The following is a 16,701-nucleotide window of genomic DNA, read 5'->3' as shown; positions in this document are numbered from 1 at the left end:
AATCAGTGTGACAGACACCTGCTGATGTTTAAGCAGCTTCACGGTCAAAGATAAAAGTCAGTATGAAACCGTTTTCAGTACTTTCAGCAGATTCGTCTTTACAAGAAGTAGCAATTTTCTTCAATTAGGTATTTTGCTTTGTCCAACAGGTTCATTGCTGCTTTATTGTGTTGCTTAAACCACACATGTCCATACATAATTCTTAAATGACAACCATAGAAGGTTCACACCATGCACATTTTGCACAGGGCATGAATTAAAGAATAACAGCATGGCAGAAATCCAGTAAGCTGATTAAATTATGTCTGCTGGCAAAGCTGACAAAACTTGTTTCTATCTGGAGAGTCTCTGCTTCTCCATTAGATCAAGTCTGTTGGGAGTTTCTTTTGTGAACCTTAAAACTGAAAAGAATGACTTACTTTAGCTTTCTGGTGCTGGCGCCCGCAGGCCTGGCAGAATCGACATCTTCGACAGCACCAGTTCTCAAAGTGCTCCTGGAGAGGGCGCTCTGACTCCCCCAGGCAAAAGAGATGGAACGGTTCACAGCAGACCTGGCAAAAGACAAACTACAGAGAAAGAGAGAGAAAATGTGAGGAGAAAAAGAGTGTTAATGTAAGTCTTAACTGTTGGACTGTCAAAAGGAATTCAAAAGCAGAATCTTTTAACACACGTGAAAGGAATTCACCTCAACATTTCCACTGCTTGCACACAGGAAACAGAGCACCCTTGGTGTCACAGGCACAGAGGTGAGCAGGCTGAGGCCGCCAGCCTCCCAAACCTTCTCCACATCTTGGTCCCTCTGGAAATCCACTCTGATACGATGCACTCCGTCGCAGGGCGTCCAGGTCTTAATCTGGCTCCTAGTCGAGGGAGTGCCCATCAAGTTTAAAGAACTGCTGCTCAGAGGTTTAGTGGTCAGTGGCTTTTTGTGTTGAACAGAAAAGAGGGGAGAAAAAGAAGAGGCTAAAGATCACAAATCAATGATGTCTACATATGCAGCAAAAGGCAAACAAACAAAAACAAGAGAATGTCGACACAAGTAATTGATGAATCTCTCACACTGACTTCTTACCTTGTCTTTTGGTCTCTGTTTAGGAGATGGAGGAACGGAGCGAGAAGCTGGCTTTTTTAATAGTTTTGAATCGCCTAGAACAAAGTGAAAGCACATAACATCCCAATAAGAATGCGGTGAACTCAGAAATATGTGCTACTCCTCTTATGTGAAAGCCAAGATGAGTATGTGAGGATTGCTGTTTGACTGTTTGTTAAAATTACAGTACAACAGTAAGCCGAATTCCATCAAACATGGAGGAGCATAGGTAAAGGAAGAGCATACAGAGTTCATTTTGGTGAAGGATACTTTATCTAAGCACTCCTGATGAAATATTAACATGGGATTAAGAGGAAGTCTCTTACCTGTTGTGACTGAGCTGTGCTGCTGTGTTGAGTGCTGCTGGGGTTTCTTCTTGGGTTCGTTCAGAGAAGTCTTGGGTGAAGCTTCTTTTTTGGAGGAGGTCTGACTGGAAAGTGGCCATTGCTGCTGTTGCGTTGGCAGAGGGCAAAGAGTCGTCTGGGAAGGGGAATTCTGGGCTGAAGAGGACGAGGAGGAAGATGATGAAGACGAGGAAGATGATGAAGTGGAAGAAGAAGACGTGGAGGCAGAGGTTATGGCCGGCTGCTGTGGTTTATGGCCTTTTTTAACACTGGAAGTGCTTGTGACTGGGAGCTGTTTGGAGTCTGGAGTCAGAGCTGGAGACTGATCCTGGAAAGTGACCGTACTGGCGGCGTCAACAGGCTCGACGGTGGCAGGGGATAAGGTGAGGGCTGGAGACGACTGCTTTGACCCCTGCTGCTGTCTTGACTTCTCATCTCCCAGCTTTAACGGTGGAGTTTCACTCTTTTTACGGGCAGGTTCCTCCTTTGGTGGAGCAGGAGTAGGTTTGGGGCCAGACTCTGAGCTAGGTCCTTTCACTGGATTGAGACCCTCCTTTTTTTCAGACAGCTTGATTTTTTTCTTGTCCTTCTTGCCTTTGCCTTGTTTTTGAAGAAAGATCTTAGAGGGCATCCACTGCAAGTTTTGACACTTCCTCATCCTTTGAGTAAGACAGAAAAAGTTCAGACTTTGGCTCTTAAAAATTAGGCAACATTTGGAATTTGTTGACATGAAACAAAGACTCACTTGCAACATTGCTTTTTAATGTTTCGTCCTCCAAACTTGGGCTTGTCGAGACAGTTTGTACAGACGCCACAATCCTCTGGAACCTGGCAGCCCGAACACTGGCCACAGCGGCGTGAGCGACGCCCCTTCTTGGGAGGAGCTTCTTGAACAGCCTTTTGCCGCGTCTCCCGTGGTTTTAAAGGAGGAGACTGGGGCTCTGCCTCCTCCGAGCCAGCTACTGAGGACTTGTCTGTTTAAAATGCATCATAGGTAGATGTCATACTGACACGTAATAGTATTGCATTAGCCTGGACAGCATTACTAATTATTTTGCTCTGCAATACAAAGAATTAGTCTAGTTCCTCTGGATTCAGCTTAAATTTACAGAAGGGAAACAATCAATCAGAAAAATGAAACATGTGGCAGTCCCCATCTTATTAGTTTTGAATAGTGGCTCCTGGAAGTTCCTGTATGAGTCACCACATAAAGTTCACCCCCAACCCACTATCATAGGTTTGGTACATTCTGTACCAGTAGAAATGTGAATGGCCGGTGTAGCAGACACGTTTCACCAGAGAATTTCCCTGAAATGAATGAGTATAGCAGGCCAGGCATGCTTACCACTGGACTAATTTTAGTGTTGTCAGAGGAAAAAACATGACTTTACAAAGTTTTTGCTTTGAAGATAATGTCAAGACACAATGGATAACTCACATCTAAATGAACCAATAAGAAGATTTTTCTGGTATTTTGCAGCTATATGAGAAAGTAGTGTTATAATACTGAGAAAAAATGTCATCGTTAATTCTTACATTTCATTTCAAATTAAATATATAATGCATAAAGAAACATAAGTACAGGATCTTGGTTAAGAGTGAACAATGAAACATGAAAATATGAATCCTTATTAAACTGCAAACTCATGACTGTCAGGGTCTAAAACCTCAGATTTCCATTAGACAACTTGACATAAAAGCAGTCAAAATAACAGGAACAGAGCAGCCATCATTCCTTCACCACTTCCCTGTGTACTTGTTCTCCCATTGATGACCAGATTTCTCAACCCCATCATTAGTCTGTTATCATCGCATGCTGTACCACTTTTTTTTAGGATTTCCATCAAGGTTTTTTCATAATACCTTACGCCGCTAAGTGGTTAAAAGTCAATATTTAAAAGGCACCACTGTTCCAAACATTTTTGTCAAGTAGTGCTAAAAGACTAAAAGCCCTCAGATCATGAAGTCCTTTGCAAAGCATCCTGATAAATACACAGGTAATGTGCACTTAATTCTTCCAGATGTATTAAATCGTAGATTTCTTTCAGTTGTTTTTCCATTATTAAAAACCTTAGACTAAAATGAAAGGGAACGTGTGGCTAATTGACCTGATGAATTATAACATCTGACTTAAAATGCATTCAAGGCTGTTAGTGATTGCTAAATATGTCTATTGTCCCTCAGGGAGATACATTATATTATTATTCCCAGAGTCTATTTTAATAAAGTTCATCAGTCCATAAGAAAGTGAATAAGAGGCAAGCTGAAGTTGCCTTACCATCATTCCCCATGGAAGATAGGATCTTCTCTCTCTCTTCCCAAGGCAAGGCACTAAGTGTGGGCATGTCATCAGGAAACACTGCCCGATTACGACCCAGAGCCACAGCAGCACGACGGCAAACGTGCTTGATGCGTGGACCACGAACTGAGGTCTCTGATGAGTCGCTCTCCTGACTCTGCAAGCAAACACCATCAAATAATCAATACTTTTATAATGGCAACAAACATGCAAACAAAATTACCTCAAATGTACAATGTGGAAATATGACATTTTCTTGGTTCCTTATGTATTTATGAATGGCTTGGTTTTTTTCAACACATATGCAGAAATGATGGAAGCCAGTGATGATGATGTGAGAGAAGAGGGTTAAGGAGAAGTAGAGAATATGCCTGTCTATAAACATCTGATCTTTAGATTTACAGTAGCTGTATGTAAAAGAATATTCTGTTGAAGGGACACTGGTTTCAAAGCAAAGTCAGTTCTGCTTTCTACACAAGGCATGAAGCAAAGAGAAATTCCCTAAAGTAACACTCTCTGTGGGGCTTTCCTCTTATCAAATTTCAATCTGAGTACAAACAGTTTCCATTTATAGCAAGCATTCAAATAAAATCATGTCAAAGGGACTCACTTATATCGACATGAAGAGAATGAGAGTACCATAAAAGCTTTTCTCAACACTCAAGTTCTCCAAAGTCAGTGAGAACTTACCTGGACCTTAGTCTGATCTCCAGGCTTCAGCTTATTCTTCTTTATCGCAATGAGCTGGTCTTTGGCCTTCTTAAGTAGTCCAACTAGCCGCCTGTCAGTCAGAGAAGGCTGTTCTGTTTGTTTTACCATCAAAGAGATGGGGGGCTGATGTTTGACTGGTTGCCCTGGAAGGTTTGCTGTCTGCTGGTTAGGCGTATTCCGCTTCTCTTTCTCCTTTTCCCCGTCTTCTATCTCTGCTCCTTTCTCCAAGGGTTTGCTTTTCTTCGGTAGACGTCCTTTAGAGATAGATATGTGATGAAGTCCACGTCCATCTGAGGAAGCAGTGTCAGGAACTGTGTCTACCGAAGTCGATTTTTTTCTCCCTGGAGTCTTTTTTGGTGCAAGAGGTAAAATAGTACCTTCTGAGTCCCTCCCATCCACAGTAAACAAGCTGCAAGGTGCACTGGGGGAGCCATCAGGTGTAGACACCTTATTTCTTTTCTCCAAATCCTTTCTACCGTCTCGCTTATTTTCCTTCTCTTTCTCACGATTTTTCTCGGAATCCCTTTCTTTTTCCTTTGGAACTGTTTCTTGGGGAACCGCCAGGCTTTTTTCTTTACTTCCTTTCCCAGCTCCTCGCCCTGTGTCCTGAGCACTGGAAGGAAAGAGGGGGAAAACTGGGGAAGAAGCAGATGATGTAGTTGACATAGGAGATGGGTTTCCAGTTGCACCTCTTCTGCTTTCAGGTGTTCCTTGTGAGCCCAGACCCCTAGGGACATTGAAGGGGCTGAATGGACCAGACGTTAAGGCACTAGTGGCTAGTGGACTTACAGAAACCCCTGGCAAAGAACTGGGGTTACTACTGGAAACAGAGCCTGTCAGCACAGACATCTCAGATGGGCCTTTGCCCACAGAAATCCGGCCATCCATTTGGCTGCTGCGTCTTGTCATAGAGTGTGATGGAGACCGTGGATGGCCTCGTGGTGCTCCAGGGACCAGTCGTCTCCTCCGCCGCAAGCTTCTGCTAGAACTAGAAGACCTCTGATGTGGGGAGAGAGAACCAGGGCTGCTCCCAGAAGAGGACTGGAGGGTAACGGACTCAAATATTCGAGAATGGGCCTCACTAGGTGTAAAACGAGGAGCACGTAGCAAAGGGCTGCGCTTTGGATGGGGTGCGTCAAACCGGGATGTCGAGGGATGTTGGTGATGGGTTTGGTGGTGGAGGGGGGCAAACAGACGAGTCCCTGTTCCTGCTCCAGTGCCTGGAGCTGGAAAAGCAACTGAAGCAGGTGCCCCCGTTCCTGTAACACCTTGCGGCAACAGCCCTACATCTTCAAGGGTGAGAGGGGGAGGACGGAAATTGTCAAATATAGGCTTTCGGATCAGGCCCTCCTTGGCATATTTAGCAGAAGAAAAGTACGGCTGTTTGGGGTTTGACAAGGATGTCCAGCGGAAGGTGGGCTCTCTTAGAATTGAGCGATTTCGTTTGTCCGACAGGCTGGACAGCACAGATGTCCCAGGCATAAATGGTGGCATGGGGTGAGGCATCCAGGATGGCTGAGGGTGGTGTTCACTGATAGCAGATGTATTGGAGGAACTTGACTGGGTAGGCTGTGGAAGGGTCATGAGGGGAGGAGGGGGAGGAGAAGAGGGAGATGAAGCTGTTGATGAAGCTTGTTGGGAGTTGACAAGACTAGAGGATGACATAAGCACTCCTGTCGGTGGGCTGATGAGTGGTTTTTTACCCCCAGTGGTGATGGTCTCTCTCCCTCTGTGTTTTTGACTCCCCCGACCTAGCCCCTGTGATCTTCGGCCCCTTCGACTCCTCGCTGCCAAGACATGATCTGGCTCTGGTTCAGAAGAAGGAGATGGAGGCCGTGAGCTGTGTAATAGGCTGGCCTCCCTCTCCCCTTGAGAGGACAGAGAATGATCTTCTGGTTCTGACAAAGCCTGTGTGACCTCAGAAGCCTGGGAGTCGCACGAGGAGTCATCCAAGCTTGGGCTGCTGGACCTGGAAGACTCTGCTGAGGAGAGTTGCGAGGAGTGAGGCGACATCGCACTTGAGCCGCAAGAAGGAGCGCCACTGCTAACTCTACCATTGGCTGCATTGTTGCTGTTGGTGTTGATCAGACTGGCAGCCGCTGATGGGGCAGTGGGGATGGGGGCAGGAGATGATGGAGGAGGGAGGGAGTCCATAGGAGCGGTTGTACCACTGCTGGTAACAGTGGGTGTAACGGAGACAACTGCAGGAGTAGGGGATGAGGAGGTGGTGGATGTTGGTTGGGCAGACGTGGAAACGGACGACGTAGGTGTTTCTAGCCGTGCAATCTTTGGATGGGATGGCGGGGTCCCAAAACTGCTCTCATCTTCAATAAAGCGCTTAGGAGTTTTGATTACACGATGGGAAACAGTGCTAACAACAGGCATAATGAATTGCCTGATGTTCTTTAGCTGGGTGTTTCTGATCCCAACATCAGTACCTCCGATGGCTACAGCTTCTTTCTCTAGTCGTTTCTGAGCCCCTTTCTTAGCCCGCTGCAGCAGCTGTTTTGCGATGGTTGCATCAGTCCGTTTAGAAGGAGGGACAATTCTGACCGGCTTTCTATGCCGAGGGCTTTTTCTGAGGCCTACCGGCCTGCCGGGTTTTGAGGGAGACGGGGAGGCAGGAGGATTTGAAAAGTCCTGGTCCACAGCACCACCCACATTCCTCAGCATGGACTGCTGAGTTGTGTGCAGTTCTGTGCTTCTGTCTCCACCTCTGACCCTAAATGCTTTATGTTTCCCTTCGCCACCTTCTATGGAGGCAGACAGCTGTGCAGCAGCAGCTGCTGCTTCAGCTTTTAGTCGCTCAGCTGAGGGCGGTCGACCGCGTCTGCGTCGAGGTACACCAGGCAAAGACTTGAGGCGGGACTTGAGAGGTGTGATTTTAGTCTCTTTCAGTCTCTTCAGTTTGTTAACTTTGGATTCACCCCGTCCACCCAGCGAAAGTTTTGCCTCATTGTCATGAGGCTGAGCAGAGATCACCCCGAGCCTTTTGGTGCCCTTTTTGTCCTTGTCCTCCTCGGTGTCCACACCCAACTCAAACCTAGCTGGCCTACCATCTTCTCCTGGAGCATGGCTGCCTGTACTCCAAGCTTTCTTGCTAATTGAAGACGGTGGTCGGCCTCTTCTCTTCTCCCCAGTGCCAGGTGGCCTCCCAGGAAGCCTTTTGACTTTCTCTGCCGGCCTTTCTGGACCCTCAAGCTTTGTCTGGTTATGGGAGGTATGGGATGATGAGGAAGGTATACTTGTAGCAGTTTTCTGGATAGCCAGAGCCCTTGGAGGACGACCTCTGGGCTTTTTCTCCTGTACGGATGGACCTGCTTGCCAAAAAACAGCAACACAAGAGAAGGAATTTAGTAAGCATAGAGTAACCAAAGGAAGGTAACCTGCAAAAAGAAGGTTATATCCAGACAACTCTCAGGTCTTTGATAATGCTATGGGGTGTTATTTTTATGTAATTATACCTGAAGAAGTGGTTGAGGGGCTCTGTGTTCCTGTCTGCTCAGGGATAATTCCAAATCCTCCAAATGCTTCTTCCTACAAAATAAGAAAACATCAATGATACTTTCTGATACATTATTTGTGACCATAGAATATCTGAATCGCTAAAATACAAAGAAAAACATTATTAATTAATAATGATTAATAGGTCATAGAGCATAGATCCTTATGTATAACTGTTAGATAGACTTGAGTCATTTTTGAAGTCACAGTCAACTGAAGATCATAGCGTAAAGGTTGTAATGATGTGCTCAGTCTCACTTTCACTCTTGTTTATTCTGGTGCACTCGTGTTTCTTTGGCTTTTTGGAACGACGTGCCTTCAGTTGGAGAGGGCTCAAAAACCACAACGGGCATTCTGTTTTACAAACATTGAAATCTTACTGGTTGAGTATTACATCGTACAGTCATCCTGCTCCCTGAAGGAACAGTCAACCGTTAACATAGTTAGTCACTTCTGACTGCAGCATGAAAGACACAACTCTAAAGTGCGGCTTGACATCAACAGCAGAGAAAATGCTATTGTGTTACTGGAATGCAAAGACTTTACCGCATGTGCCATTTCAGAATCCCTTAAATGGTAATTCTCAGACTTGGTGTTACCTACTAAGGTACTATGCCTGTGTTTAACTTCCATCAGTCCAGGATTGTCTCTACTTCATATATTCTACTCACAATGAAAGGTGCAAAACGCAGAATTTTAAAACTAATTTCATTCAGGTATATTCACATGCTGGAATGTTTTCCTGCTGAACTTCACATCCCTTCAATATATCAGTGGCATAGATTCTAACCGTGTTTTTATAATGTTTTGTAACGTATATGATACTTCAAATTCTTGAATTAGATGTATTTTTCCATCCTCTGGGTGCAAGAAATTTTATACGCCACTGTAAATTTTAAATGTAGATTGTCCATCAGTCCTTCCTCATATGTCTTAAGAGGCCTGAACGGTGTAATAGTGAAATCTCAAGAGGATAATCAACATCTTCAGGATCCTTTGTGTGCCACTACTTCTTACAATCAATCTGTTCAAGAGTGGAGGTGAGTATGTCATTTGATCATGTTTATTTATAGAGGCTTGTGGGGATGCAGTTGAGGTCTTGTTGGCCTAGTTCAGAGAGCAGCTGCAATCAAAGTGTGTGCTCAAGACTACATGCTAACAGATTTTGCACTAGCTACAAGTTACCATGAGGATGCAAAAATGCAAAGCGCGCAATGTGATTAAAGATATAAAAAATTGTAACGCGAACTACAAAATTGTCTTTTATCTGTTCTATGTATAAACAAACAGCTATATGGGACAGTAAATACTGCTGTTTATCCTGGCAGCCATATTAATGCGAGCATCTGACATTCTGCAGAGTGCATTTGAGCATCTTCTTCTATTTATGCTTTTCTGTCCTCTTCCCCTCTCCTCACACTGTACCAGTATCCTCTCTTCCCTGGTTGTTGGTTGGTGGTGCTGCAAAGACGAGGGGGGCGGAGTACCAACTGACGGCGCTGACTCGCTGTGATAGTATGAGGAGCATACAATGACATCACAACATGCTATGATAGAGGCATGCACTTCAAGCTGACCGCACAGATGCTCCTATACCTTCTGATTCTGTTATAAGAAATAGCTTACACTTATTGACGTGTCTATATATATATATATATATATATATATATATATATATATATATAAAATTCAGCATTGTGTTCACACATCAAGATGTAAACAAGCAAAATATAGACATGAGGATGTGGGGGAGGGGAGCACAGGGAAGGCAAGGAAGCAAACCAGTGTGAGGAAAGGAGGAGGGCTGTGGGAGGATGGAGGAGAGAATAAAAGAGACAAGGAAACAGCATCCTGACCACATGCACCATCAACAGAGGGAGTGCAGTTGTCTCCTGGGAGCACCGGATGAAATGGGTTTGGGTTTTGCAACATGCTCGTGCAGAAGCTCGCCAAATCCCACACTAAACACGCCTCCCACACACAACAAGGTTCCCCTCTCCTCCCCCTGATTCCTGCTCTCTGCCATGCTCCCAAACACATATCCAGTCAGTCACTCATTGCTCTGCTCGCTTGCTTCCCGCCCACTGGCAGCCAAGCACTGAGCAGCAGTGTGTGAACCATAATGCGCACCATGAGCTCAATAGCAGGCCAGACATGGGGAGGTAACTTCAAGAAGTAAACAAACACTGTAGTAAACTAGTAAGGAAAGGTTTGTGTGCTGCTTCGCTTCACAACCTGCAAGGGATCACCTCCTCCACTGAAGGGCATTCTTCATCTTTTCATGTTTGTTTTTTTTTTTTATGTCAATTGCATCTGGAAATCCTGTGCAGTATGGTTTCCTGTTGATCTGCTTTCTCATCTAACTGATCGCTGCATATCTCACTTCACAAAAACTGTCAAAGCTACAGAGGGAAAAGCAGTCTGATTCATAGTGGAAGTGATACTTGTTTTCAGAAGTTGCGAGGGACGGTACCTAATGCTTCTGAAATGGATGGGAATTTAGTTTGAGGTATAATCTATGTATCATTCTGATAGCACTTTGGCAGAAAACCTATGTGACTTTTACTGTATTTCAAGACAGGCTTTAGGAGAAATATAACTGACTACAATTGGATGCACATCAGATGTGTTCAGTCAGCCCCAGTTTTGGTCTATAACTGCTCACACCTTTGTAATAAACCTCAACACTGGCGCAATGTGTGATCTACTGCCATTTATTGCATTCTATTTAATAGTTTAAACCAGCTTTCAAACAAACTTGTAAAAGAATGTGTCAAATTTTTGTTTCAATTAGTAGTTAAACTTGAATGAGTGTGAATCACTACTAAATAATTGCACTCACAACTAAGGTAAACGGCATAGAAACATCTTTCATTCTTTTTTAAGAATGCTACAATACTTAATTACTACACTTTGCAGCTACTAAACCACCCACCCCATAAGGCTTGTGTCTAAATTACAAACCACCACTTATGGAACCATGACAGTTTATTACTTGTTTAGTTGCATGATCTATTCTTTTAGTGTGGAAATCAGTAACAGTAAAAAGTGAGACTGAATTAACATCTTTGCAACGCAAATGGTATCACACTGTTGTAATATGAAACAGTCTGACTACAGACAGTTGGCTGCAGACTACTTCAGATAAAGCAATATGGTTTTTGCATTCATGCGCATGACTCATTGTTGTAACAAATATTCACTTTTTCCACATAATTCTGGAGGATGTCCTAAAATAAAGCACAGTTTGTACGTTTTGCCTGAAATTACACTATTTTTTTCTTTTTAAGTCTGAAACATGAGACATTAAAAAGTTGCATTTTGTGAAAAGCAGTTTAAGCTGGTAGCTCATTTCCAACACACCTGTTACTGTGCGTGAAAAATGTCTCACCCAAAGAAGATTTCGACCTAGCCTAACATATTACACCTCCCTCCTTTTTACAATGTCTGTAAAATACTAATAATAGCCTTAAATATTTAAATGTTCTCAAATTCAAATCCACACCACATAGGCTCATATTTTACAGCGTCACAACAAGTAAATGATTTTGAGTCTGGTGATCAGTCAGTTTAATTTTCATAAACACCTCCACAAAAACTTTTCCTTGCTACTAGCCTGGAAAACATTTTTTTTTGTGTGATATAAGTCTTCAGCATTGCTTTTTTTAAATGCTCCTCTGATTACACATCCAATAAAAAAAGGTCACATAATTGAATCAAACAGTGATGACCCCTGTCAACCCCTAACAAAAGGTGGAAATTTGTTTTCTTCAAGTATCCAAACATTAAGTACAACTGTTAACATCTGCTCCTAAGCACACAGACAAAAACAAACACTCCCCTGGATGGGACAGATACCTCCTCTTCCTACAACTTACACATAAGCGGATGAAGACAGCGAGTGAACAAAGACAAACAGACTGATTGACCCGTATGCATGGTGTCTCCAACTACACACAGAGTAACACTTGCACAGGCTGGCAGACACCCACAGGCATGCATCCACTCTTCCTCATCTGAGGGGCCGCATGAATTGAAGTTTTAATCAAAGGAAGAAAAAAAAAAGACAAAGAAAACACGCCGTCTCCTCATTGCAACGTCGGACATAAAGTCCGAGGGACGCCCCTGCTTCTACCACAACATGCACAAAGGGTGAGAAAGATGACACAATTGCCGCCTTTCTCCCAGTCAGGCAACTCCGAAAGCAGAGGTGAAAGCTCCATGCCCGCCTGCTGTAGCAGAATAAAGCCATGGATGGGAGGGTCTGTGACTAATTCTTCACCCAGTGTTGTCCCGTTGGGAGGAGGGGGTCGTCCCGCACCCTTTGATATCCCTGCCTGCGCTCTTTCAGCCGCCCGCACTTTGTGAGAGCTAGAATAAAAGCAGACACAAAGCTTCCTGCTCCAATCCACAAGCTGTCTTGGGGATGGGTAAGCGGGTGTGGGGGTCTTCCATTTAAATAGGCCAAACACCTGCTGCACTGAAGCTCCTTCCGCTCAAAAGCACCATTTCTCTCAAATCAGTGAGGCATTTAGGGACATTTAGGTTGATACATCTATTCAGTTGCATTTTTTGTATGGACAGTACCTGACTGGTAATAACATACGAGTGGAATGGATACAGCAGAAGGGCAAGGTACAATAAAGCAGGAACAAAATTAGAGAATGATGCAAAGTTTGATTTAAGGAGTAGTGAAAAGGAGGTTGACCCTAAAGGTGTGATACAGATAAACGTTTAAAAAAAAAAGTCAACATGGTCTGCATTCTACACTAAAGCAAATGATAATAGTTTCCAGAATAAAGAACGCAAATCCCTTTCACTCATACAAAAGCTAATGAATGCGTTCACTTGGACAGCAAGAGCCAACGATAACCCTTTTGAGGCAGCCCAATAGGCTTAGTAATCCATTTCAAAGTGGCAGCTGTCAGAAGAAAAGTTGCTCTGCCCCTCAGACAGGGTTGTGTGAGTCTGGAGTGGATTTGGGTTTTTCTGCCCGGATAGAGGTGGGAGGGGTGGCCGTGTGTCCGGCTGGCACTCTGTTCAGGGCTGTCCTGTGAGCTCAGTAGATCGGAGTGAGCTTGAACAACTCTGCCTCGGTCTGGTCAGACAAGCACTACACACTCCTTCTTGATAAAATCACCATGCTGTATCTTTAACTCTCAAAGGCTTCAGGATCCATGGGGATTTAATAGTCTAGTCTGTGTCTACACATCCAAAGTTATGTTATACACTAGCAGAGGGAGGAGGTGTTTCTGTTTACAAAAACAGCTACTTGCCCTCAAGGATTTTTCCAATAAAACAGAGGCTCATCAGCAATATAGAACCATGAGGTGAAGCATAAATTATTAAACAAATAACGATGCCTAATGTTCTTACAGTTCCAGCAAAAATGTCTACTTATGGTCCAGCCTGTCTCAAATATTTCATATTATATCATTCCTCTTGTGCTTTTCAGTAAAACTGAAAAAAGCTTTAAATGTATTGAACTAAAAAATAGTAAAATCTGTTTCCTCAGAATATCATTAGACATTCACTCTAAAAAAAATGAAATTGTGTTACAATACATACATTTCAAGCTCCTTTAAGACTTAATGTCCACATATCTAATAGACTCCTGATCTCTTGATCATAATAACTTTTAAGAAACAGGGCTCTTAAGCAGACGTATGCTCACAAATGCGTTATAAATGAAATATAGTTTAACTATAAACTATGAGGCAGCATTCAGTTATTCTGCTCCTCACCGGTGGAACAAACTTCCTGTAGACCTGAGGTCTGCTCCAACTGTCAGCTCCTTTAAATCAGGCCTAAAAACATTACTGTTTACTCAAGCGTAATAAATTAAATACTTACCTGCTGTACTCTACTGCCCTTATTTTTAACAACTTGTGCTTTTTATTATTTTACCTCTTTTCTTATCATTTTATTTCATGTATTTGTTATTTAAGCGTACTCTTAAATCAGCAACTTGTTCTTTTTATTATTTTACCTTCTTTTCTCATAATTTTATTTCATTTCATTTGTTATTTACTGTCTAATTATGTCTTGCCGATTTTAATATCGATGTAAAGCACTTTGAATTACCTTGTGTTGAATTGTGCTATATAAATAAACTTGCCTTGCCTATAACATAAACCGTGTTCTATTATCCTACAAAATCTAGCACACAGATTATGATTAAATGCATCACAATCTCAAAATCTTCCATACATGGAGACACACACACACACACACACACACACACACACACACACACACACACACACACACACACACACACACACACACACACACACAAAAAGGAAAACAATCTATTCAGAAATAAACGAACCACGTTTTACTACCATGTAATGTGCATGCTGTTGTGCTTTTAGATAAATAAATGTTGCGTTTGACCAGGAAAGCTGGTGGTAAACATCCCCAGCACTGTGTCCTCCCACTGCAATGAGCGCATGCTGCTCATCATGGGAGGAAGATGGTAGTTCGCTAAGAGGAACACACCCCCACATCACACGGGCCGTCAGCAGCAGCTCCTTGTTATTGTAGCCAGCCCTGCATGCGCACTGTGGAGCCTGATTCATGCTTCCGCGTTACACCGACGCAGAGCCTACGCCGTACCCTACGGCGTAGGCTCTGCGTCGATTTAACAGCCTCCACTCGCAAACCTCGCTCCTCTGATAAAAAAACGTGGCGAAATCACGCACCAAAACCAACCAAAATAGCGCTCCTGCAACACCGAGGGGGCATTTTCAGTGCGGTTTCAGGCGCTCTAACCCCGGTGTTAGTAGTATTAGTATTAGTTCCGTAGTGAGAGAGGAGAAGGAGCAAACATGTCCACCTCCCATTTTCCTATGCATCAGCACTGGCCGCCACTAGCGTGGTATGCGTACTGCGTAGCATGGTAGCTGTCTTTAGCTTCACCCCAAACAGCCTTAGTTGCCCTGATAACTTCAGCCGGGATGCTTTCAATCAAATGCTTTCAGTCATAAACACAGCAAACCCTCCTGCACGGAATAAAAGCCAACTTTAAAGCCAGCTGCGCGGAGGACGCGGGGATCAGTGGTATAGTGGTGTGGATGCAGACAGCTAGCTGCAGCTAGCGCTGCTGCTTAGCAGCATGTCATGACACATCACAGCCCCACAGCTGCTTAGCTGGGACTAACTTTCACACTTTTGCCGACAAATGTGGTCTGATTAAGAAGATCCGGCTGGGATTGAGTGGATAGTGGTGAAACCCCCGTGCTGAGCTCATGTTGCAAACCACAACAAGAGAGTCCAGCTGCTCAAGTTGGGCTGTTTTCAAATATTACCATAGTTCAACTTCCACGTTCAAGCAGAAACAGACACGATTTAAACTAAAAAACTGAAAAAAAATAAAAAATAAATACAGTTTGGAGTAGAGCTTTAACAATCAAGCCGATACGAGGACGTGAACTTTTACAGTGTCAATGAATTTGGGTGAATTCACATACACATCACAGCACTAATAAACCCGCTGTAAATCAGTCATTACTGACTATTACTGTGTGTGCATTAATCAGCAACAGTGCTGCTATATTTAAAATGTGTTATGTGTACAACATGCTGCAGGGAAGTGAGTAACAGTGGGATTATTGCGCTAGCAGTGTGAGGTTAGCACCAGTCCATCCACACCGACGCACGTAGCCTACGGCGTAGGGTACGCGGCGACACGCACCGTACGGTGCGTGTCGCCGCGTACCCTACGCCGTAGGCTACGTGCGTCGATAATAATTCAGGGTTGAGATGAGCATGTTTTCACTCCGACCAGAAAACTTTACTTCCACTGAGACTCGCCACAAAAAGGGCGAATATAAACCAGTGTCCGTGCCCGTTTCGGGGCTGAAGTTGACGTGGGAAAAGGCCACACGAGCCAGTGAAAGTTAACAGAGCATCCTGGCGGTGACAAGTTTGCGGCCAGCGGAGGATGGGTGCCCTCCAGGCGGCTCTGCTCTGCTCTTCTCCCCCGCTTCTTACTCACCTCCGCGCTGCTCGAGTCGCTCGGTTCCCCCAAAACATCCCGAAATTTCTGCAGGTTGCTCCCGATCACCGAGGAGACCTGTAGTGCAGCGTCGAAGCCGGGTCTGAGCTCCGCTACCGCGCTGCTCCCGGGCTGCTGGGCGCCCGAGCAGACGCTCCGCAGAGAGGCGGTGACCCGGACCCGGCCCGCTCTCCTGCCGCTGCCGGAGCTGCTGCTCCCTCCGGGCCGAGCGGGGAACCGCCACCGACAGCTGTGCGCCATTTTACACTCTCTCTGCCTGCTGCCTGTCTGCCCTGCAATCAGAGATAGCTCGGTGGGCGGAACCCCGACCCAGCACTCCACATAAACAAGCTCCGCCACAGCGCTGCCTCTCACTGGCCGCACATGCATCCATGCATGTTGCGGGGCGGGACGCTGCAAACCCCGACACAGCATTCAGCTCCGCGGCCTTATTATGGAGTCTGCGCTGGGGGGGGACAACACACATTCAGGGGCTGCGCCCGCGAAACCAGCCACACATTTGAATCACCAGTAGGGATGGGCGGTATGGACTAACAAATGTATCACGATAATTCCTGGCATTTATCCCGATAACGATACAAATGACGATAAAAAAATACCAATTCAACTCCACCTTTGTAACTATAAATCTATCACCACATTCAGTCTTTGGAGCCCCCAAATGCTCTAAACGCAAGGGCGAAACTTTAGTTTCAGAGGTGGGGGGGACACAAGTAGGATGGGTAAATTTGTG

The 16,701-nt window shown here is 44.6% G+C and overlaps 1 protein-coding gene across 4 annotated transcripts in view; it reads right to left on the bottom strand.

The window, feature by feature from the left end:
• The window catches only part of kmt2a (lysine (K)-specific methyltransferase 2A), a 41,344-nt gene extending 24,998 nt beyond the window's left edge, over positions 1-16,346 (bottom strand). For 3 of the 4 annotated variants that reach the window (XM_061719333.1, XM_061719336.1, XM_061719334.1), the window contains exons 1-9: positions 15,948-16,346; positions 7,909-7,981; positions 4,424-7,764; positions 3,713-3,890; positions 2,180-2,408; positions 1,417-2,093; positions 1,073-1,146; positions 686-922; positions 420-566 (exon numbers count right to left, since the gene is read on the bottom strand). In XM_061719333.1, coding sequence (XP_061575317.1) covers positions 420-566; positions 686-922; positions 1,073-1,146; positions 1,417-2,093; positions 2,180-2,408; positions 3,713-3,890; positions 4,424-7,764; positions 7,909-7,981; positions 15,948-16,337 — 5,346 coding nt within the window. In that variant the 5' untranslated portion in view covers positions 16,338-16,346. The remainder of the gene's footprint in view (positions 1-419; positions 567-685; positions 923-1,072; positions 1,147-1,416; positions 2,094-2,179; positions 2,409-3,712; positions 3,891-4,423; positions 7,765-7,908; positions 7,982-15,947) is intronic. The other variant, XM_061719335.1, reaches the window with a different exon arrangement.
• Positions 16,347-16,701: the final 355 nt, after the last annotated feature.

This window comes from Cololabis saira, chromosome 4, assembly GCF_033807715.1.
Source record: "Cololabis saira isolate AMF1-May2022 chromosome 4, fColSai1.1, whole genome shotgun sequence".
Taxonomy (NCBI): Eukaryota; Metazoa; Chordata; class Actinopteri; order Beloniformes; family Belonidae; genus Cololabis; species Cololabis saira.
The sequence above is the reverse complement of the archived record's forward strand: the minus strand, read 5'-3'. Positions and strand labels throughout refer to the sequence as shown.